The sequence below is a fragment of the Gigantopelta aegis genome, unplaced genomic scaffold (genome assembly GCF_016097555.1).
Source record: "Gigantopelta aegis isolate Gae_Host unplaced genomic scaffold, Gae_host_genome ctg3723_pilon_pilon:::debris, whole genome shotgun sequence".
NCBI classification, from domain to species: Eukaryota; Metazoa; Mollusca; class Gastropoda; order Neomphalida; family Peltospiridae; genus Gigantopelta; species Gigantopelta aegis.
This window is the reverse complement of record NW_024533477.1, coordinates 2,622-28,368: the sequence shown is the minus strand read 5'-3', so window position 1 is coordinate 28,368 and position 25,747 is coordinate 2,622. Positions and strand designations below refer to the sequence as shown.

Here is a 25,747-nt window from a genome sequence, read left to right as displayed (position 1 = left end):
ATATAATATAATTAAGGAAAGAATTTACGATAATTTTAAACAACATTGTTTTAGTCGAATAACGACTTCACCGAAAGGTACCTTATATAAATTTTCGTTACTTGAATTCAAGCTACAAACATATCTTAGACAACCCATACCATTAAATAACTTAAAAGAAATATCAAAGATCCGAATTAGTGCACACAAATTAAATATAGAAATCGGAAGGTATAGGAAAATTGACAGGGCCGAAAGAAAATGCACTATTTGTAACTATAATGATATAGAAGACGAATACCATTTTATCCTTATTTGCCCAGCTTTGAATGATTTGAGGAATAAGTATATAAAACAATGTTACCACAGACGTCCAAGCGTATTTAGGCTCATTGAACTATTAACAACTGAAAGCAATAAAGACATCAATAACCTGGGAAAATATTTAGTTTTGGCAAATAAAGTTAGAAACGATTTACTGAAGCTTACTTATGACATCCACAAACCTGCCGTTTCATTAGCAAGTATATTAATCATATTTCATCTGGTATACATCAATATATACCTATATATTTAGAATTAGAATTATTACTATACCACGATAATGTTTATAGTGCACATATATATGTACATCCCACCACTATTACTAGTATGATATGTTAATTTTACCATTAATTCTTAAATCACTCTCCACCTGTATTTGTATATTTGTATATATACCGTAATTATATATGTATGTATTTATGCTGATAAGTTTGTTTAACTTAAGGCAAATAAAGAACTTGAACCTGAAAAAAAAGAAGAAAAAAAAAGAAAGTTACCTGGTCTGTCGCACTGGTAAGCAGCGAAACATTCAGTATGAGAGCGGGGGGAAGGGGTGGGGGTTGGGGGGTTGTTGTGGCATGCTGTATCTACTAAGACACATGGCTTGAAAACCGGTTTTATGTTGTGTGCATCTTTATATGCAATAAGCTATTGAAAACTGGTTTTATGCTGAGTGTGTGAGTATGAAAGAAGGTATTGAAACTGGTTGCGCACTGGGTATTTGTGTTGAGGCGTTTTCATATCTCTGAAAGAGACCTTTGTTCACTAGCCCGTCTCCTTTGTAGGTGTCAAATGCGCGGATTAACGGGGAGGTGTGTGTGTGTGTGTGTGTGGGGGGGGGGGGGGGGGGGGGGGGGAAGAGAGATTATAGTGACACGTACCCAACCCCGATCTCCAAACGTCCCCAAAACCAAGTTTTTGTCATTGATATAATCGATTTAGGGTTTTTTTTCTGTAGGAAACATGTGCAAATTTGGTCGGCTGAGTTTTTTTAACGAAAAACTACTTTTTATGTAATGCATTTTATCTATAATGCATGTTATTACCCTTTGGAAGAATCGTATATAATGCATGTTCACGTACTTTCGAAGTGTTGTTTTTTAACTAATGCGGAGTAATGTACTTTGTAATATTATAAGTGTCGTTGTGTTTGACGCTGCATCTCCGTCTTAGACAAATCATGTAGCTGCGATTATTTTATATTTGTGTTTGTTTTCATCACCACTCCAGAAAACATGGACACTTAATGTCCGATAAAACACCCTGCTGCATGCATTCATCATCACTGTCGAACCCATCATTAACAAAACGATATAATAGTCGATACTATACACTCCATTAATAATACAATATATAATTAGTGGATCACATGGCTCTTCTTATTTATCTCCGATAAATATTGTCTGACGTTTGACAGACGAATGGCCACCGAAGCGCAAAGTAGATCCGCTGAGAATACTTAGTCTGATCATTTACTCGTCCCCAGATCAACGTAAAGTACTTAAATATGTGTAGATGGTGGTACATTTAGACATAGGCAGTGTGTGTCCAAGCTAGTATGCTTGAATCTTAGTTGGACAAAATCAATAATTAAATTTGAATTTGACCAAGAAAAATGTGTATTAATATTTAACTATTAAATATTTCTTGCTAGAATGTGACATTGGTCTGTATGGCGCAGATTGTTCGTTTACCAAGGCCTTTGTTACACCAGTTGTGGAGTACTGGCTGGAAAGAGAAATAGCCAAATGGGGCCACAGACGGGGATCGATCCTAAACCGACCGCGCATCGAGCGAGCGCTTTACCACTGGGCTACGTCCCGCCCCACAGCTTGGGATTACTTAAGTTTCGGTTCTGGTCAAGCCGCTCACACTCTGGTTTAATGTGTAGCTAACAATATCTGATCACGTTAAAGTTTTAAACATAACAACAACAAACCACAACCACAACAACAACAACAACCACAACCACAAAACAATAAAAAACATTCTGAGAGTACTGCTAAAGCAATGCATGTCCCCTATTGATCCCAACAACTGAAGTCCTAAGTTTAAGGGCCACAATCCATTGAAATAATTAGTAAGTCGCCATGAAGGAAATGGAAATGGTTTAATTAACGACGCACCCAACACATTTTATTTACGGTTATATGGCGCTGGACATATGGTTAAGGACCGCACAGATACGGAGGGAGTAAACCCACTGTCGCCTCTTCGTGGGCTACTCTTTTCAATTGACAGCAAGGGATCTTTTATTTGCACCATCCCATAGACAGGATAGCTCATACCACGGCCTTTGATGTACCATTTGGTATGAACTGGCCGGAGCGAGAAATAACCCAATGGGCCCACTGGTGGGGATCGACCCCAAACCGACCGCGCATCAAGCGATAACTTTACCACAGGGCTACGTCTGGCAGCCAAATCGCCACGAAAGTCATCCACGATCTGTAACAGAACATGATAATGCTATATACATAATGTCAGACGGACGGCCAGCCAGCCATACATACAGACAGAAGGACGGTGAGGAACCATGCACACACCATTGGTTCCTGTAGGGCAGGGGTGGGAATGGGTGCATGCTGATTTTTGCCCCAAGTAAACGAAAATGTCCGAATCTGAATAACAACGTTTATTCATTATAGCATTAATACAAACAACTATTATTAGGTTGCAAACGAATCACTACGCATTTTGTCATAGATTGCAACTAATATTGTGAGTAGAATGATGAAAATACGTGTAAAAAGGTTCCAGACTAGCTCAGGTTACCCTCATGTCTGCATTGTTTTTGCCCGAATTCGAAGATTTGCTCCAGCACTGGGTGAGTGGTGTGTAGTTTCGCCACCAAACTCCCAACCTCCGTTTTGTACGACTACGGCACAAACACAAAAGGTAGGGACTGCATGGATAAATTCGCGGGGTCAGGAATAGGACTTACACATCAAATGACAAAACCGTAGTGCGAGTGCAGACATTTTAGCAGGGGGTGGTGGTGGTGGCTGTTGTTAGACTGTAGCGAGCGAAGTTAAAAGAGGGATCGACCCATCATCCCCCGGAAAAGATATTGAAAAAGAAGAAGAAAATGTCCTTGAGAAGGATGGGGTTTCGAATGGGGGGTGGGGGGGGGTGGAGGGTGGGGGGATAGACTGTGGAGAGCGAAGTTTATAGCGGGGTTGAGTCATGATCCCCCGGAAAATATATTGAAGAAAAAGAAAATGTCCTTGAGAAGGATGGGGTTTCAACCCCAGAAACACTCCCCTTGCACACCGACTGTGAAGAGGAACACACTGTCTATTAATGTAAGTCGACAGTTTGTAATACACCAGGAAGATAAATGTGCAAATATCTAATTGGGATAGATGGGAGGGTAATCGTACACGTGTTGCATGTTGTGTATTCAGTTCAGGCTTTTTTTATTACCACGCTTTATTACATGAACAGGCTTATCGTTGAATTTGTCGTCGGTGACGACGGTGACCTTTTTCTTTGGACGTTTTACTAAGCTGCACCCAATAGGGTATTGGTTGAGGCAATATCATACGATGTCAAATAGACGTATGCATGCATGCGTGACTAAGAAAGCGACGTTTGTACAGTGGCACACACACACTACTGGTGAAAATTAAAGCCACTCTCCGTCATGCAAAACGTATTAAATCCAGGGGACTTTGTATATGATCTTGCCAACAGTCTTTACTGCATAATGCCACTGCTTTATTATATCCCTGTACCAAATGTAAAACACTGGTTAGAACCTATCCAAATAGTGTATCGAAGGATGAATGCAATCATCTAAGCATCTAAAACTGCACTCACACACTCTTCTCTCCTTCCTTCCATACTAGTTTCTTCCTTTCGTTCTTTCCTGTCTTTCTTTGGTTTTATTTAATTCTCCCTTCCTCCATCCATCCACCCGCTCACCCAACCGTCCACCGAAACGCCATCCATACATCCACCCACTCTTTCATCCGTTCATCCATCGACCTATCCTTCCATCCATCCACCCATCGATCTGCCACCCACCCACACATCCATCCATTCATCCATCCATCCATCCATACATACATAGATACATGCATACATCCATACAAACATGTACATATATACTTCATCCATCCATCCATACATCCATACATACATACATACATAGATACATGCATACATCCATACAAACATGTACATATATACTTCAGTCCTTCCTTCCATCCATCCACCCATCGATCTGCCACCCACCCACACATCCATCCATTCATCCATCCATCCATCCATACATACATAGATACATGCATACATCCATACAAACATATACATATATACTTCATCCATCCATCCATCCATCCATCCATACATACATACATACATACATACATAGATACATGCATACATCCATACAAACATGTACATATATACTTCAGTCCTTCCATCCATCCATCCATCCATCCGTCCGCCCATACATACATACATACATGTACACATATATACATACATACACACACACATACATACATACATACATACATACATACATACATACATACATGAAGCTTCGATAGCTCAGAGCGTATCGTGGTTAGTCTTGCAATTTGCGGGCGAATCGGTGCCACAGGTTCGAGTCCCAACAACGGCATGGGACAATTTGTGAGGCCAGAAAGGATTTAATTATCCCCTGCGCCAGTGCGTTAATATATATGTATGTAACAGTCAACCTCGACATACATACAATATATAGATATTCATACATCAATACATACATAAATACATACATAAATACATACTGCTATCCACCTATTCAAACACATCCAACCATTCTACTATCGAAATATATCCATTCATCCACCCACGTACTAACGCTCCCACCCACTTACCATCCTTGTTATACCAGGAAACGTAAATTGGCAAAAAGGTTTAACATTTTGTCAAGTAGTTTTAGTCGGGAAGGAAGGAAGGAAATGTTTTATTTAACGACGCACTCAACACATATTAATTACGGTTATATGGCATCGGATATATGGTTAAGGACCACACAGATATCGAGGGAGGAAACCCACTGTCGCCACTTCATGGGCTACTCTTTTCGATTGGCAGCAAGGGATCTTTTGTATGCACCATCCCACAGACAGGATAACACATACCACGGCCTTTGATATACCAGTCGTGGTGCACTGGCTGGAGCGAGAAATAGCCCAATGGCCCAATGATGGGGGTCGATCCCAAACCGACCGCGTATCAAGCGAACGCTTTACCACTGGGCTACGTTCCACCCATTTTAGTCGGGAAGTTATTCCTATTCAGGGGCGAGACATAGCCCAGTGGTAAAGCGCTCGCTTGGTACGCAACATCAACATAAAAATTCAAGTTAAATAAAAACACAGTGTAAAGAACTGTGTAAAAATACAAATATAATAGATAGATAAAATTAAAATTTATAATAAAAGTCAGTATCACGTAGAAACTGTAATACAAGTTCCGGATGGAATCGAAAGGACAAAACATAAACAAGATATCGCTATGCAATAGGCTATACAGAAAACGTCCATAAATTATTTACTAATTACGGAAAACGTTTTGTTTTATTTATACATTTCTGTACATGAAAGTTTTTTTTATTTTTTATTTCTTCATTGTCTTCTTCACTTATAGCACGTGTTATCTTCTTCACTTATAGCACGTGTTCTCTTCTTCACTTATAGCACTTGTTCTCTTCTTCTCTTATAGCACGTGTTCTCTTCTTCACTTATAGCACGTGTTCTCTTCTTCACTTATAGCACGTGTTCTCTTCTTCACTTATAGCACTTGTTCTCATCTTCTCTTATAGCACTTGCTCTCTTCTTCTCTTATAGCACGTATTCTCTTCTTCACTTATAGCACGTGTTCTCTTCTTCACTTATAGCACGTGTTCTCTTCTTCGCTTATAGCACGTGTTCTCTTCTTCTCTTATAGCATGTGTTCTCTTCTTCTCTTATAGCACGTGTTCTCTTCTTCACTTATAGCACGTGTTCTCTTCTTCTCTTATAGCACGTGTTCTCTTCTTCACTTATAGCACGTGTTCTCTTCTTCACTTATAGCACGTGTTCTCTTCTTCTCTTATAGCACGTGTTCTCTTCTTCTCTTATAGCACGTGTTCTCTTCTTCACTTATGGCACGTGTTCTCTTCTTCTCTTATAGCACTTGCTCTCTTCTTCTCTTATAGCACATGTTCTCTTCTTCACTTATAGCACGTGTTCTCATCTTCTCTTATAGCACTTGCTCTCTTCTTCTCTTATATCACGTATTCTCTTCTTCTCTTATAGCACATGTTCTCTTCTTCACTTATAGCACGTGTTCTCATCTTCTCTTATAGCACTTGCTCTCTTCTTCTCTTATAGCACGTATTCTCTTCTTCACTTATAGCACGTGTTCTCTTCTTCTCTTATAGCACGTGCTCTCTTCTTCTCTTATAGCACGTGTTCTCTTCTTCTCTTATAGCACGTGTTCTCTTCTTCACTTATGGCACGTGTTCTCTTCTTCTCTTATAGCACGTGTTCTCTTCTTCTCTTATAGCACGTGTTCTCTTCTTCACTTATGGCACGTGTTCTCTTCTTCTCTTATAGCACGTGTTCTCTTCTTCTCTTATAGCACGTGTTCTCTTCTTCACTTATGGCACGTGTTCTCTTCTTCACTTATAGCACGTGTTCTCTTCTTCACTTATGGCACGTGTTCTCTTCTTCACTTATAACACGTGTTCTCTTCTTCTCTTATGGCACGTGTTCTCTTCTTCACTTATAGCACGTGTTCTCTTCTTCACTTATAACACGTGTTCTCTTCTTCTCTTATGGCACGTGTTCTCTTCTTCACTTATGGCACGTGTTCTCTTCTTCTCTTATAGCACGTGTTCTCTTCTTCTCTTATAGCACGTGTTCTCTTCTTCTCTTATGGCACGTGTTCTCTTCTTCACTTATAACACGTGTTCTCTTCTTCTCTTATGGCACGTGTTCTCTTCTTCACTTATGGCACGTGTTCTCTTCTTCTCTTATATCACGTGTTCTCTTCTTCTCTTATAGCACGTGTTCTCTTCTACTCTTATGGCACGTGTTCTCTTCTTCACTTATAGCACGTGTTCTCTTCTTCTCTTATAGCACGTGTTCTCTTCTTCTCTTATAGCACGTGTTCTCTTCTTCACTTATGGCACGTGTTCTCTTCTTCTCTTATAGCACGTGTTCTCTTCTTCTCTTATAGCACGTGTTCTCTTCTTCACTTATAGCACGTGTTCTCTTCTTCTCTTATAGCACGTGTTCTCTTCTTCACTTATGGCACGTGTTCTCTTCTTCACTTATAGCACGTGTTCTCTTCTTCACTTATAGCACGTGTTCTCTTCTTCACTTATGGCACGTGTTCTCTTCTTCACTTATAACACGTGTTCTCTTCTTCTCTTATGGCACGTGTTCTCTTCTTCACTTATAGCACGTGTTCTCTTCTTCACTTATAACACGTGTTCTCTTCTTCTCTTATGGCACGTGTTCTCTTCTTCACTTATGGCACGTGTTCTCTTCTTCTCTTATAGCACGTGTTCTCTTCTTCTCTTATAGCACGTGTTCTCTTCTTCTCTTATAGCACGTGTTCTCTTCTTCACTTATAACACGTGTTCTCTTCTTTTCTTATGGCACGTGTTCTCTTCTTCACTTATGGCACGTGTTCTCTTCTTCTCTTATAGCACGTGTTCTCTTCTTCTCTTATAGCACGTGTTCTCTTCTTCTCTTATGGCACGTGTTCTCTTCTTCACTTATAGCACGTGTTCTCTTCTTCTCTTTCAGGGCGGGACGTAGCGCAGTAGTAAAGCGCCTGCTTCTTTATCAGGCGGTCTAGGATCGATCCCCATCGGTGGGCCTATTGGGCTATTTCTTGTTCTAACCAGTGCGCCACGACTGTATATCAGAGGCCGTGGTATGTGCTGTCCTGTCTGCGTCATGATGCATATAAAATATCATTCGCTACTAATTGAACAATGTAGCGGGTTTCCCCTCTAAGACTGTCAAAATTACCAAATATTTCACATACAATATCCGATGATTAATAAATCAATCCGCTCTAGTGGTGTTATTGAACAGAATAAACTTTAGCTTCTACTGTTTCAGTTCTACCTTATTGCAGTGTATTGTTGACATAATAGGATTATTGTATCTGATATCTAGCATAAAATCATACCTGATGCTGTATCAATTTGTAAGCATGACCACATTACACAGAGAAACACTGGCGTCAACCAGGTCGACATTTTGTACTATTTGTACGAACCGGAAAGTTACCTGGTCTGTCGCACTGGTAAGCAGCGAAACATTCAGTATGAGGGGAAAAAAGAATTGTGTAATTCTCTATCTACCAATATGCATGGATTGTGTGCACCGTTATATGCAATAAGGTATTGAAAACTGTCGAGTTTTATGCTGAATGTTTGAGTATGTAAGAATGTATTGAAACTGGTTTCACACTGGGTATTTGTGTTTGTAAGGCGTGTTTTCATATCGCTGAAACAGACCTTTGTTCACCAACGGGTCTTGGTGTAGGTCTCACGGCGCAGATTAAAAGGGAAGCTTCTAGTAGTGCATACCCTACCCCGATCTGCAAAGGTCCCCAAACTCAAGTGTTTGTCATTGATATAATCGATTTATTTTTTCAAAAATGTGTGGGAAACGTGTGCAATCTTTGTCGACTGAGTGTTATTGACAAAAAAGTAACTTTTATGTAATGCACGTTGTCTATAATGTATGTTAATACCCTTTGGAATAATTGTCTATAAAGCATGTTCATGTACTTTCGAAGTGTTGCCTTTCAATTAATGTAGGTTAATGAATTTGTAATATTATAAGTGTCTTTTTGTTTGACGCTGCATCTCCATCTTAGACCAACCATGTAGCTGCGATTATTTTATATCTGTTTGTTTTCGTCACCACTCTAGAAAACATGGACACTTAATGTCCGATAAAACACCCTGCTGCATGCATTCATCATCACTGTCGAATCCATCATTAACACAACGATATAATAGTCGACACTATAGACTCCATTAATAATACAATATATAATTAGTGGATCATATGGCTCTTCTTATTTGTCTCCGATAAATACCGTCTGACGTTTGACAGACGAATGGCCACCGAAGGGCAAACTAGATCCGCCCTTGAACGAACATTTCCACAACACCGCACAATAAGAAAACTGAAAATGTATACAACGTGATGATATCGCTCTTACTTCAACACATGTCCGTAAGTTGTTACATTACCGAACCTAGAGTACTGTATACACAACGTTCTACGCCAGTCGGCTATCTGCGTATTTAACTTCCTGGTGTATTACAAATGTCGATATACGTGAACCTCGTGTTCCTCCTAACAATCTGTGTGTGTATTCGAATATCTTCAGGTATGATTTGAATAAGTATATTAAGGTATATGCAAGAAACATTTTATTCTAATGTTGTACTACTTTTTACCGTCATGGTACTTATAAACAACTACAGCGCACGCACACACACACGCACGGACGAACACATACACACACACGGACGGACGCACACACACACACATACACACGGACGCCACACACACACACACACACGCACGGACGCACACACACAAACACAATATAGCCCCGTGCTTATAAACCTTAAAGTCTAGACTTTAATAAAGTCCAAACTTTAACGTCATGGCAACGCCATTCAAATAGCATTACCTTAAAGTCTGGACTTTAATAAAGTCTAGACCAAGGTTTATAAGCACGGGCCCAGGTCTTATTAAAACGGCTACACGCAGCGTTTCAATCAACATACTTATACAGCATGAATATAAATACTACCATCAATCACCCTTAAGTTTAATGAGACAAAAAGTGGGATTAATCTGCTCGAAAAAGAAAATCATCTTATTTCAATAAGACCCCTCACATATTGCAAGCACAGTTATAGTTGGTACACTTTCACTATTTAAAATTAAATTGCATTAATATAATGGACAGTTGAACCAGCATTAAGACAACAAACACTACCATGTGTATCACCAAGGGCATCATTGGTGGCGTTGATTATGGATTGAAAAGTTGGGTGCATTTTGAAATTTGGCCAGGCGAGATAGTATTTGGTGCTCCTCTACTTATACGCATCGTTGCTGATTAATAACTTGAGAAGTATTCATATTAGAATAATAATACATTGCAAGTATATTCCTAATAGTTTTTAAAGTTACAGAATCAATATAGCCTGCCAGTAGATATCGGGTTGTCCCAGTTTTATTTAATTTGTTTTATTTTAAACGTTTACCAACGAGTCTCCCATCCTGTTCACACACTGACCTCGGTCGCGTTTTGTTACGCGCACACAAATTGTTGTCATATGTTAATCCAGCAATTCAGTTATATATATATGTCATGTCCACCCAATTTACATCACAGTTTAGCTTAAACAACTGATAATTGCACACACGATAGACGTCAACGTAGAAGCTGGTGTACTAAATTCCCATCATAATTTCTATCGAGTCCACGTTGTTATGCGGTGTGGTTTCACTGAACAGTATCATGCAGAGATACAGATACAGATATAACGTCTTTAATGTGTTAACAGTCTTGCTTTGTGTTTCTTTGATTATTCACGGGGAGAGTTGAGTAGGTCTAATTAACCAAATTATTTTATGTTTTATCTACATCAAGAATTCATAGTAAATATGCATTAGTATTATATATTTAATTATTTTATTTCTAGGAGTTTGTCCAGAAGGTCACTACGGCTTTAACTGCAGCTACACGTGTCACTGCACTTCCGGTTGTGATAGCGTGACAGGATGTTCCGGTGGATGTATGAAAGACTGGTCTGGACCTAAGTGCACCATTGGTAAAATCTTAACAATTGTTTCTCGCTATGCAAGTATTATGTCTGGGTTAGTTTAAAACAACTAATCTGAAAACACAGCCAAACCTGTCTTAGCAGATCACATACTATAAGAATTTAATAATTTTGTAAATTAGATCAGGTGTCGGCACTACGTGTATTGGCATGCAAAACAACCCCAACATACCACGGCAATACTACCGAACTTAACATAGTCACCAAAAACAAAGCACAAGCAACTTTAAATTAACAGTTGTCTAGAGTTCTGAAAACAAAAATAAATGTCATGCATTAGTTTATTTTTATGAAATGATATAACAATGCCGTCATGTAAATTTGACGTCATTTCCATTGAAAAGACACAACGTCATAATTATATTCATACATCAATTCAATGTCTAGTAATGGCTGCCTGGAAATATAGGTGGGTACACAATACACAAAAAACTACGCTGTATTGCATTTGAGAATATAGTCAGTGTCATATATTAGGAATACAAATTAGGAATACAAATTATGTATTATGATCGCCAGAGACTCGCATAATAGATTTGTTTCATTTCTAATATATGATACTGACGATACGGAGTTACATGCATGCATACATACACACACATACATGCATACATACATACATCAATACATCAATAAATACATACATATATACATACATATATAGAGAGAATTCGTCACGAATGTTTTGTTTTAATATGGAAACTATCAACCGAGTGTTTGTTAATCGATATTTGTTGAGGCTCTGCCGAGACAAATACCAATTAACGACACGAGGTTGATATTTTACATATTAGAAAAACAAGAGTTACGAATTATATATATCCTATAACTCACTTAAAATAGTGTTTGTAAGTTGATATTCACAAAAACAACACATTCAATGCACCGTTAATGGCGGATTAATACGCTTCAATGAGAGACGTTCGATCAGCTGATTGGGCGTCTCGCTACTCTCATTAGAAGTAGATTACGCCACGATATAATTTTACGATAACTAAGAATTAATAGATATAAATATTAAACTCATCCGTTTAAAGTTTGTAATTGGTTATTATTCATAACAATAAAATATTTAAGTAAATAATTAAAACCCAGAAACGATTATTAAAAACAACAACAACAAGACAACAGGACAGGGCTTTGACCTACATACGGCGCGGCAATATGTGAATTGATAACTATTTACTGTCACTGCTCCAGCCGTCACGGTTAGATCTAATGCTTGGCGTCGTCTGCAAGCGGTCCGATGCCAGCGGTGTTTGACAGTTCGCTACTGAGGATAACCGATATTTATTAAAAACATTTTCGTAATCTGTTCCGTCAATACGTACCTTGTATTCAGAATCGTCCAGCACAGCTAGAATCGTTCCATAACCCTTAAACCAGTGACATGACCTTCCGTAAATAGTGACATTGTCCTGACACGGCCCCACCGGTCCGATCAAAAGTGATATTGCCCTGGGAGATGTAACCAATGAAAATAAAGATGAGACAAAATTCTATCCAATTAATGCGTAAGTAATGTAGCGCAACCACAAACTTGTGCCAAAATGCTTTGCTGTCCTTCAACAAAAAGATAACATCTTTATACATACTGAGTTTAATTCCGCAAATACGACAAAGACAAGGTCAGTAATCGTGAAATTGTGTAAGGAATATATCGCAGATTTAGAAACGTACATGATACATCAAAATGCAGCTGGAATTGGCACTCTCAGGATTTTATGCTACAAATAAAAAATAAAAAAAAACATTTGGAGAACGAATAGAACAAGCAGTAGGAGGAGAAGGCATCGTAAGGCGGCTCAGTGGGGACCACACCCGACGGCTCAACCGCCAGGGGTGGTCCCTCCTTTTTCAAAGAGGAAGACGAGACCGGCAGGGGCGGGACCAAAACCGGCAGCTCAACTGCCGGCGGCGGTCCCTTCTGCTTCGCTGCCCCCCACTACTCGGAAGCAGCGGGCGCCAGGAGCGGCAAGGGGGTGGGCCTAAGCTGTCAGCTCAACTGGCAGCGGCGGCCCCTCCCCCTGCAGCACCAGCGCCGATGGAGACAGAACATACGAAAGTGTCGTCAGCACCAGCTAGTCCACTGACGTCTCCACGAGTTGTTGCGACAGCTGTTGCAGAGCGGGACGCCAAGAAGAGGAAAGTGTCAGTTCAGGACCCGTCCGACACTCAACCCACTACTTGGCAGATCGCCTGCGACAAGCTTCCTGGACGGCACCGCGAGTGTGTCATGGGGGAGTTCACTGCTACCTCTCAACTGCCAGGCCCCTTCGTCCCCAAGAGTTGGAGGCCAACACCATCTGTTCTGGGGCGGTGCCAGTTCCAGTACGTCGAGAAGAGTCCCACTTTCGTTTTGACGTCTGAGTGGAACGGGTGTATCGGCAAAGACTGCTGAAATCAAACATGGATAATCCAATCGTCCATCGGATTAGCAGGCTGATACTCGGGGAAGATTACCCAGCCTTACTTCGGGGAGAGTACTATATTGATCTGCCTCACTTCTTCCCGAGGTTTCGGGCCGATCACCCCATGATCTCGACATGAGTTCCGCCGCAAACCTCTCCTAGGGCAGGTAACCTCCTTTTTGGGCTTAGTTGGACTTTAAATCTTTTGGCCGTGGTTCAAAATTTTATCTTTTTGGGGTTGTTGTTTTTTTACAGTCGGACGCACTTTATTTTGGCAGCCCGTCTAAATTGCTCGAATCACCTTAACAACTGTTTGTCCAGACATGAGTCGAATGTAGCAGCTCGTTTTGGCTTTAGGTCCTAACTTCGAAATATTATTCCAAATTTAAGGGACATTTAAGGCACCTTGAGGGACATTCCTGAGTTTGCTGCAATATTTAAGATGCTATCGACTGACAGAGACTTTTTGACGACTGTAATTACATATCAAATATATTTTTCTGCATAAAATATTAGTGGCTGTATATTAAACGTATTTCTGATAATGTATGATTATTTCTCAGTGAGAAATTATGAGTTTTATTTTCCCCGTTATGAGTGGCCGCTGGGGTAATAAAACATGATATTGCCCTCAATGACGGTCATTAATTGATTCCAAATGCATTTTGATGTACCATGCACGATTCTAAATCAGCGAAATATTCCATACACAATTTGACGATTACCGACCTTGATTTTGGCGTATTTGCTGAATTAAACTCAGTACGATTAAATATGTTATCTTTTTGTTGAAGGACAGCAAGTTTGTGCTTGTTTATATTATAATTATTACCAGTTGACGTTGCATTACGTTACCTACTCATTAATTGGATAGAATTTTGTCTCATCGTCATTTTCATTGGTTAAATCTTCCAGGGCACTATCACTTTTGATGGACCGATGAGACCGTCTCAGGGCAATACCACTATTTACGGACACTCATATGACTGGTTTTGGACCAATAAGAATACAGATATATTCTAATTATCTAATATATATATATATATATATATATATATATATATACTCTGTCGCATAGGCGAAATATGCATGGAATTATTTCTTTAATACAAAGTGGCATAATTTCGTTATTTGTGATCGTATCATAGTAAAATTTAACATGCTTAGGTGAAAATATTCTTGCTATGGACTGACGATAGTGGAGGCGTTTTCGCCCCCAAACAGCGTCGCACGAGGGCGCTGAAATCAGTACCTTGTGTGGACACCAGCGGCAGCAATCACTGCGCGACATCTCCTTGGCATAGACTGAATGAGTCTCTGAATCCGGGCACGTGGAATCCTAGCCCATTCTTCCTGCAGTGCATGTGACAGTTGTGGAATCGTCTGAGGCTCCGGGTCAGGCTAGCGTACAAGTCTGTCCAGTTCGTCCCATAGATGTTCAATGGGGGTTGAGATCTGGGGATATTGATGGCCATGGCAGCACATTAATGTTCTCATTCTGTAGGAAATCCATTGTTACACGTGTCGTATGCGGCCTGGCATTGTCCTGATGAAAGAGTTATCTCTGTCGATCCAAAATGGGAAGCATCTGACGGCGAAGAATTTCATCCCGGTAGCGTACAACTGTCCGGTTGCCTTGTACGAACACAAGTTCACTTCTGCTAGTGTATGAGATGGCTCCCCACATCATGACACTCCCTCCACCGACTCTGTCAACTTGGGCGACGCAGTTCTTGGCAAAACGATCATTGCGACGTCTGTAAACACGTTGTCGTCCATCATGTCGCTGTAGAAGCAAACGTTACTCGTCGCTGAACCATACTCGCCGCCAGTTTCCCAAGTTCCACCCCTGTACATTCGTGCACCAGCGAACACGTAAATGTCGATGTTGACGTCGCAGGACGGGGCCAACATACGGTCTCCTAGCCCGTAAACCAGCTTCTCGAAGTCGGTTCCGAATGGTTTGTGCAAACACCCTTCTCAAACCAGGTATGCGTCCAGAAGTGTTCGTTGCTGTGGCAGTTCGGTGACGCAAGTGCAGAACCGGGATGTAGCGACCTTGTGCTGCAGATGTTATGCGAGGATTTTCACTTCTGGGCCGGTCTTCAGCTGATTGAAACTGCTGGTACCAGAGACATGAAATGGTGGTCTGATGGACGTTCATGTGGCGTGCGACTGCTGACTGCAATTCACCTAACTGGAGGCGGCTTATTGCAATAGTTCGATTCGGCAGGCTTAGTCTTAGCATCTTGTAACTCGTCTACGTCGAAATGGAAATGAGGCATCATTGCGAGCATTGCAGCTTTAAATACCCATCACTACCCCAATCTTTTCCCCGAGTTTCACGTGCATTCGCCAAAATCTGATCATTTCACGCCGATTTCCTGCAATTGTCGCACAACGTGCGTTCAGTTTGTTAGTAGTATGGAGGCCTGTATAGGGCCATGACCTACGTGACCTTGGTGTAGGTGTGATACATAGACTGACCTTGATTTACTTGGCAGGTGTGTGTCATATACCGACCTTGGCACACTTGGCAGGTGCCTGGTCTTGGTGTGAGTCATAGACTGACCTTGGCACACTTGGGACAGCTGCGTGGCCTACTAGGGTGAACGCCCGCCCGTGTCCCTGACCTATATAGGCTGGTGCCGATGTTCTTGATCTGACCTTGGACTGCCTCTCTCAAAATATAAAAAGGGTAGTTTTATTAGTAGCGTCATTCGCTTGCCGAAAGTTCTGTGAACGAGATATATTTTTGCTTTGGAGTTTGAAAATATTCTGGTCCGAAGAAAATGGCATCAGGATATTCGAACAGTGTTAGTAGCAGCAGCAGTAGCAACGAGGACGACGTCTTGGTCTGCAAATGTTCAGAAAGACATACAATCAAAAGAGTGACTACCAAACAAGATGAGAAGAAGAAGAGTATTCATTGTATGGATCAAACGGATGCTACACGTGAAATTGGGGTTGGAACTGAAGATGGCGAACTCGTGGATGAACCCACAGATCAGACGGATGCTGCCTGTGAAACAGATGCTGTCCGTGAGGAAGACTGCTATTCCAGACGTTACTTGTTCTGTCATCGTCCTGAAATGAGGCATTTGTATGCCCGGATGCTGACGTATGCTCGGTGGCCCATACAATTACCTCAAAAACCAAAAGAACTTGCCAAGGCTGGTTTCTACTACACGGGAGACTACGATGCCATCACCTGTTACTGTTGCAGACTTCGCGTCTACCGATGGAAGAAGACAGACGACCCAGTGATGGAATATTACAGACTCTCTCCAAGATGTCCCTATGTAAACAACATGTTCAGACATTAAATGCTTCAGATACTTGTGTGCTATGTGTTCATGTTGTATGCTGTGAATAAAACCGTGAATAACAGGTTTTGCTTTCTTATTTATGTCCTGCATCCATGAGTGTGTCTCTGGACGTGTCCCTATGGTAGTGACACTGGTAAAGGGTAATATTTTGGTAACGATGTTTCTTGTTTTGTGCTTGGGAGGAGGGACACTGGCCATATGTATCACACACATTCAAACATTCCTGTACCATATCTTTATGCGTCATAAGGTATATAAGTAAAATAGTTTTGATGTAGAACCTTCAGAGGAGCAACATGTCAGACCAGTACAAGTTATATGTACCCGACGTGGATAAGTGGACCCGTTTCTATAAACTGCAGGCACAAGATAAACTTCAACCTCACTTCGAATTGGAAAAAAGAAAAAGAAGAACAGAACAAGCCCCCGACACCCAAAGTCGTCATGGTCTCCCCAACACAACAGGTGGTAGAGCAAGCCAAGACCGGTCTGAAACGGAAACAACAACAACAACAACAAAGTGGTACGGGTTGGAAAGCCCCGAAACTGCAGAAGCATTTCTAAATAAACTATAAAAGGAACTATGTGGGTCAGATATCGTCATCTCATTTAGAGTCGTCACGCAGAGCACATGTTCAGAATGTGGTTTCACATTCTCGAGGAGAGACGCCATATTAAGAAATTTTCAACAAAAACATGCTAAAGGTCTACCAGCACCACCACAACCACAGCAGCAGCCACCACCACCACCACCACCACCACAGCAGCAGCCACCACCACTACCACACCACCGCCAAAGCAGCAGCTTTAACAAACATTCCTTTCTTCTCCTTAACGCATATGCCTTTCTTCTTAACAAACATTCCTTTCTTCGAGACAAATATGTCTTTATTTCCCTATGACTAAAACAAAATACTAAAAATAAATATTTGTATTCAATTAATCTTTATTTTACAAGGAAGGAAATGTTTTATTTACTCAACATATTTTATTTTACGGACATATGGTCAAGGACCACACACACACAGATATTGATTGAGGAAACCCTCTGTCGCCACTTCATGGGATACTTTTTTTTATTGGCAGCAAGGGACCCTACACCGTCCCACATACAGGATAGTACATACCACGGCCGTTGTCCAGTTGTGGAGCACTGGTTGGATATAACCGAATGTGCCCACCGACATCAAGGGAACACTGAGCTACGTCCCGTCCCCACAGGGTTATTAGAGGCTGCCTGAAAAAAACCCTCGTAACATAATAAATAAATAAATAAATAAATAAAAAGAAAGAAATAAACTTTCAATAACTAACTAATAATAATAAAACTCTTTCTTCTTAGGAAAACGAACTCAATACACCTCAAAAAAAAGAAGAAGTTTGTTCTTGAGATACGAACTCGTAAGCTCACGGTTTGTGGTCAATCGTGCTAACCACTACACCACGACAAAATGTCAAATAATCGACTGCTTTACTGCGAGCTGAGAACGTAACGGCTGCATACCAAATAACGCTGTCTAAAACAGTATTTTACTTCAGCTTTGTAATATGGTATGTTAATCACAAAACAAATACATGCCATAGCAAATCCGTGTGTATACTATAAAGTGAAGTGAAATACTTTACGTGCACATTCAGAGCAAGCTGTTGTAGCGCACGCCTATACTGGGCACAGGGACCGGCCTTGGCCGGATCCCTCTGTCCAGGACAGGAAAGAGGTGTGTGTGTGGGGGGGGGGGGGGGGGGGGGGGTAGAGAAGGGACGCCTGCACTGGCAAGTGCAAGGGAGCACCAGAAAGTCCCGTAGGATTATATCAAAAGAGAAAGAGGTGCGCGTTTAGATGAAGGAAATTTGGCGCAATTTCGATGGTCGTTCTAATTGAAATGTGTATACTATGACTAATGCACTACTAAATACTAAATGAAACGTTGGACGCATGTCAACACCCTTATCTGACTGCTACAATAGACTAGTCCATAGTCGCCTAAGCTGGGCGGGGAATCTTATCGAGTGTAATTTCTGTCATTTTTGCGAATTTTGGACTGCAGAATCCGAACTTCTCGAAAACAAACCGTTCTGCTGACTGTTCTGCGTAGGCCACGATAACAATTTAACCGATAAAGAGATACGAAACTCATGTACACACGCGAATGTAAACACAAAAGTAGCCATTCTACAAAGACCGCGCTAAATGTAAACACAACAAACAAAATAAAGCTACGCGGAACCCTTATATGAATGATTTCACAATTAACTGCATAACTTTTAATAACACAATGTATCCATTGATAATGATCCGTTTTCAACCTGAATCATAGGCCCATGGGATATGCCTAGATAACTATAATATCACGGCCATGCGACAGACACGTCAAGCCGATGAGGTTCGCTAGCAGATGAGGGTCACGCACCTGCTCAGGTATCCCAAAGTCACTGCCCGCTAAGTAGGCTAGTAGATGAGTCACGGCCGCTCATCTGCCCCACTGCACTCCAAGTAAGTCGAGGCTAGGCGATGACTAGGTCAGAGACACGGTTGTTCATGGAAGTCGGTCACACACCTGTGCCAAAGTCGTGCGCCTGCCTGCCAGTCACTGTCCTCTGGGTAGGTCAAAGATAGGCTATGAGTCACGCGTGCACCTGCCCAGGTATACCAGTCACTGCCCTCTAAGTCGGCCAATGCTAAACAAATCAGTCAGAGCCAGTCCAAGGACGACAATACCAACCTAAGTCGGTCAGGGACACGGGCGGGGTGTTATCCTCCTCAAGGTCACACACCTAAACACCTATGCCACGGTCAGACAATGACGTCACACCTACACCAAGGTCAAGGTCACGGAAAAGTAGGTCATGGCCCTATACAGGCCTCCATACTACTTTTGTATTAGGGTGCATTTTGGCATGCTGTCCCATTCCGGGAACATTAACAAACATGGTCATTCAGCAACATTGTACAAAACAAACCCGATATTTTGTCAAATCAAACACTTTTCTTCTTTCCCTAGCACCTATGCGTTTCTATTTTGCCAGAGTATATATATATATATATATATATATATATATGTGTGTGTGTGTGTGTGTGTGTGTGTGTGTGTGTGTGTGTTTGCAATAAAACTAGTATAAAACTATTATCAATAGGCGGTTACAACTCATAAAATGAAGTTTTCACTGATGTCAGGCATAAGTGTACGTGGCAAATTCGGCACACGTTAATTTCCGCCCCTTGACAACACTTGAACATGTCGAAAGTATTTTGTAAAGTTGTGACCGCGAAGTGATAATACGTTTATAACAGTTTTAATGTTTATTAGCATCGGTTTGTTATATGTCACCGCATTCATAATTCTTGTGTTTTATCAAATATAATTGTCTGTTAGCATCATAACAGAGTAAGCTAGGCATAGAATGAAGCAGCAACGTACGCATGTAAGCACTGTAAATATGTTTTTTGCAAATTCGTTATATTTCAGAAAATGTAGCCTTAAATAAAACTGCCTATCAGAGCGGTTATCACCCTTACGTAGTTCGTCATTCGTCGTACGCTGTTGATGGGAATACGGATCAAGGAACATTTGGAAGTCTCTGTGTCGTTACTCCCTCACTGGAACCTTACACGTGGTGGGAAGTAGACTTAGGGAGACCATATTACATAGACCAGCTTGCTGTTCACTTTAGGACAGATTGTAAGTACAGTTCAAAAATGCAAATATATAGAGACATGGATTCCCAATATGCTAGTAATTTTGTAAATTTAATTTATTATAACAATATGTCAAACAGAACATTAGTACTAGATCATGTATACATGCCATAACGATTGTGCATAAATCGTTTTCGACAGATATAGGAGTTTCGGTATAGTAATGATTTCCTTGTTCAGATTACATTTTCATATTTGTATTAATTTGTTTAGTAAAAATATGCAATAAGGTCCATGTATGCGTTCTTACGCGCGCGCACACGTGCGTGCGTGCATGTGTGTGTATGTGTGTTAGCAATCAGTCGTTGTTAAATTGACAAATGGAGGCCGTATTATTATAACACTGTGTCATATTTGATAAAATAAATAACAAGAAACAAACAAACAACAACAACAGGAGAACATTAGTAAATTGGCACTGTGTATTTCACAAATAAATTTCCATCCAGCTAATAATTTGATAACTGTTACACAAGTCATTTAACGGCGACAATGAGACAAACTGATGGTCATAACGTTATGCATTATATTTCCACAGACGTGGCTCCCAGGAATGACGTACATGTTTTCAGTTCGCTCAAGATGAATCAAACTAACACAAGTCACCTGTGTGGAGTGACGACGTTAAATAGCTCAGATGTAACGTATATCACCTGTGACGACACAGCCCAATACATCACACTCTTCCAGGGAACAAACAACGACGACGTGGATGTCTACCACTACAAGCCTAGAACAAGAATGGATATCTGTGAAGTTGAAGTTTTAAGTGAGTGAAACCATTCACCAATGTTAAATAGTATTCTTAATACTGTCATACGTTTCTGTAAATCAATCAACCGCTTGACATATGCTTACACCCACTGACGATTCAAGTACGTCTTTTTTTAGGCAGATTTTTTTCGAATTATCACGGTGGATGTGTCCATGATAGAGGACGATTAGGGTATTAAAGCTATGGAATTTACAATTTTAATTATGAAATAAAACCCCACAAATATTTATTTTGCGTCAGACGTAAATATGGAAAAAATTAGTTCCAAATAGGTCACAGGACCAAACCTTTATATAAAAATGTGCCAGTGTCTGGATGTATTTCTTTATAGCTTGACCAATGTGTAAACAATGTTTTGTTTATTTAACATAACTTTCTCAACTGTTTATACTGAGATTAGTTATTGCATCAAATATAAAGTTTTACTATGAATTCAATTCGGAGACTTTATTTAAGACAAAACATATAGGAACTGCTGTATTTAAGTGGATGGATATTTTATGTGTCCTCCATAACGGTCAGACAGTAATCGTTCACAGTCAATACTCACTTATATATATAACGTGCCTGTATGCGTGAGACTGTGATGGAGGTTCTTCTTCAGCGCGATCTTGTGTCATGATAATGTCACTCCTTACTTCGTTTTTCTTGAGGACAATCACGAAAAAACAGGTACTCTTTTGAATGCACACACATTGGCGACCATCTTGCAATGCATTTTGTCTCAGCAGTTATTGATTCAGACGCAAAGCAGAACTATATAAACAACACAACCAGATAATATAATGATAGTAAATTATTTTATCTTTTCTGTGTTTGATTTCAGTTTGTACTGCTGGTACGTTTGGAGACAACTGTACCGACTTCTGTCACTGTCAAGGTCAATCGTGTAACTTTGTAACTGGAGAGTGCGTGGGAGGATGTAAACACAACTGGACTGGAACCCAGTGTAATGGTATATATATATATATATATATATATATATATATATATATATACACACACACACATATATATATATATATATATATATATATATATATATATGTATGTGTCTATGTATGTTTGTATTTACATGCATACATACATACATATACATATACATATACAGACACATACACATACACATACACATACAAATACACATACACATACACATACGCATACGCATACGCATACACATACACATACACACACACACACATATATATATATATATATATGTGTGTGTGTGTGTGTGTGTTTGTGTGTGTGTGTGTTTGTGCGCACGTGTGTGTGTGTACAATGAGGCCCTTTAATACAGGTCATTTTATACTATATATGTTCATTTGGGAGAATAAAACTGTATAACATGCAAGGCCTTTTTAACAGTTACCGATCCGTCTTATGGCTTCTCCTCTTTTGATCTGCACTGCCGCCCGCCATCATTGCACTTACCCTATTGTCCATTTCGTGTTCATATCCAGTCGACTATTGTACATGTTAAATACTGCATACAAAGATAAAATCCATAACAAAGGCCTCATTGACGCTGTCCTCTTTGTGATGACATGAAGTGACTATATACATGGATCCGTGCCAAAATGACCAGTTAATGACGGTTGGCGGATGTATTTTGGGGGGACAGCGCAGAATAAGGCAACCGCATCCCATCACAGCTAGTGTATACACAAAGTCTGTACAGAAACGCACGCTATGGTTCACTGCTATTTAAAGTGTGCATTACAATAATGTCATTTTCAGTGTGTGATTCTGTCCATTCTGTCCATTACTGTAAAGTAATTTTCTTTGTGTGATTCTGTCCACTATGGTCCACTGTCCATTACTATAAAGCCATTTTCAGTGTGTGATTCTGTCCACCATGGGTCACTGTACTTTACTATAACGTTATTTTTTGTGTGCGATTCTGATCTCTATAGGCCACTGTACATTATTATAATGTTATTTCAGTGTGTGACTCTGAACTCTATGGACCATTGTGCATTACTTTGCTATATTTTGTGTGAAATTCTGACCACTGTGGTTGACTGTACAGTACTATAATGTTATTTTCAGAGTGTGATTCGGACCACTATGGCTCACTGTGCATTGCTAGTTGTTCCAACAGACACTGTGATCAGACTAACAGCATATCCAGGTGTGACAACACAAATGGACAGTGTGACAATGGATGTGAAGCAGGCTGGACTGGAACATCTTGTTTACAGAGTAAGACCAAATACTGTGTTATCTAATTGTTAAAATCAAGTATTCTGGATTAATATTCCAGACCTGGGTCGTATCACATAAACCCGTGTCAAGTGTATGTCATAGTTCCGTGACAAGTACATGGCATAGACCTGTAACAAGTGTATGCCATAGACCAGTGAGAAATGTATGTTATAGAACCGTAAGAAGTACATGTCATAAATTAGTAAGGCATGTATGCCAGACTCATGACAAGTATATGTCGTAGACTATGTTCATGTATATTAACTATATTTAATTTCTGCGCTCGCGAAATGTTTCAGTGCAGCTTATATAACACATACTTTTATTTGACTGAATATTTTAGAATGCCCGGTTGGTCGATATGGTCATGGATGTAACCAGCTCTGCAGTGAAAAACATTGTCTTGGAGAGACCTCATGTAATCACGTAACTGGGAAGTGTGATCATGGCTGCGATCGTGGATACATATCATCAGATTGTACTAAGGGTATGCACATCACTTTATTATTCAAAATGGATCAAATTTATCAGTGCTGTAACTATTGCACAGCACGTATTATAACGATATAAACCACATAACTGTGACGTCACGTCTGTATAGACCATACTATGACATATCGCTGCAATCAAACAGTGCTATGACATCACACATCTAGAGAATGTCGCTATGGAATCTCACCGCCGTGGAACATTTCCATGAAACTAGACCTCTATAGAACATTACTATGACATCACATCTCTATAGACCATTGCTTTAACATCACACGGCTGTAGAAGATTTCTATGGCATTGCCCTTGTATAGAACACTGCTTTGACATCACACAGCTGTAGAACGGCGTTATGACATCACGTCACTATAGAGCATCATTGTGTTGGTTAGGTTGGTGATATTGAGGTTTTGTGTATATAAATATTGTTATTTTTTTTTTTTTTTTCTTGTTAGGTTTTTTTGTTTTTGTTTTTTTGTTTGGGTTTTTTTTCCTATTGAATGTAATATTATTTGGTTGTAAAATTTAATGAATGTCTTAAGAGAATGCAATTTAAAAAAAAATCCATTTGACTTCTGTAACAACAACACTATAATACGTGTATATTGATTTGCTGATCATCGGCTGTTGGATGTCAAACATTTGGTGACTTTTGACACATAGACTTAGAGGAGACATTTTCTTCAGCAGTAGAAATAGATATTTTATATTTTATATGCATACATACATGTATTGCTACCATTATATGTTGTTGTATTGCAATCGTATTTTATATTATTACTTTCAGCGTGCAACTTTGCGTATGGGTTCAACTGTAACATGTCTTGCAGCTCTCGGAAATGTTACGGAAGTTTAGAATGTGACCAGTTTTATGGACGCTGCAGAGAAGGGTGTCTGGATGGGTTTGAATTACCAGACTGTACAACTGGCACTAGTATACATTTCTTATTTGCCATTATTTGTTCATACATTTATACCTGGTCCAATGTTGATATTTATTGTTAATAGTCATGTGCTCTGTATGCCATTCTACCAATACACTATTTAATTAGAACACAAACAACACTTATCTTAACTCACATGTCATACAGGTTTGATACTCTTCGTTATCAGTTAAATTCCATTAACTGCCATTAAATTTTGCCGACCATTCATATCTAGAAGTCATTGTCTGCGTTTTGGTGATATAAATTAATGACTATTATATTCCGATAGCTTTCTGTTCATATACGAAAATGTATACCACCATAACAAGCTTGTAGTAATATGTTGTTTCCTGTTGACACACAGCATGTCGTGCTGGTACGTTTGGATCTGGGTGTAAGTTAAGATGCAGTGAACGACACTGTGATGGAGACAGTACAATGTGTGATGCTCAAAGTGGAACATGTTAAAATGGCTGCACGCCAGGATGGAAGAAACCAAGTTGTATGGAACGTAAGAAAGAAAACTCTTTATCTCTGTCTACCCCTCTCTCTCTCTCTCTCTCTCTCTCTCTCTCTCTCTCTCTCTCTCTCTCTCTCTCTCTCTCTCTCTCTCTCTCTCTCTCTCTCTCTCTCTCTCTCTCTCTCTCTCTCTCTCTCTCTCTCTCTCTCTCTCTCTCTCTCTCTCTCTCTCTCACTCTCTCTCTCTCTCTCTCTCTCTCTTCTCTCT

At 40.1% G+C, this 25,747-nt stretch overlaps 1 protein-coding gene across 1 annotated transcript in view; it reads left to right on the top strand.

Annotated features, from left to right (window-relative positions):
• Nucleotides 1-25,512, top strand: part of LOC121392387 (multiple epidermal growth factor-like domains protein 6) — a 31,993-nt gene extending 6,481 nt beyond the window's left edge. Inside the window, exons 2-9 of the mRNA XM_041523617.1 lie at nt 11,042-11,170; nt 20,390-20,602; nt 21,158-21,388; nt 22,221-22,349; nt 23,450-23,602; nt 23,949-24,092; nt 24,882-25,028; nt 25,385-25,512. Coding sequence (XP_041379551.1) covers nt 11,042-11,170; nt 20,390-20,602; nt 21,158-21,388; nt 22,221-22,349; nt 23,450-23,602; nt 23,949-24,092; nt 24,882-25,028; nt 25,385-25,488 — 1,250 coding nt within the window. The 3' untranslated portion in view covers nt 25,489-25,512. The remainder of the gene's footprint in view (nt 1-11,041; nt 11,171-20,389; nt 20,603-21,157; nt 21,389-22,220; nt 22,350-23,449; nt 23,603-23,948; nt 24,093-24,881; nt 25,029-25,384) is intronic.
• Nucleotides 25,513-25,747: the final 235 nt, after the last annotated feature.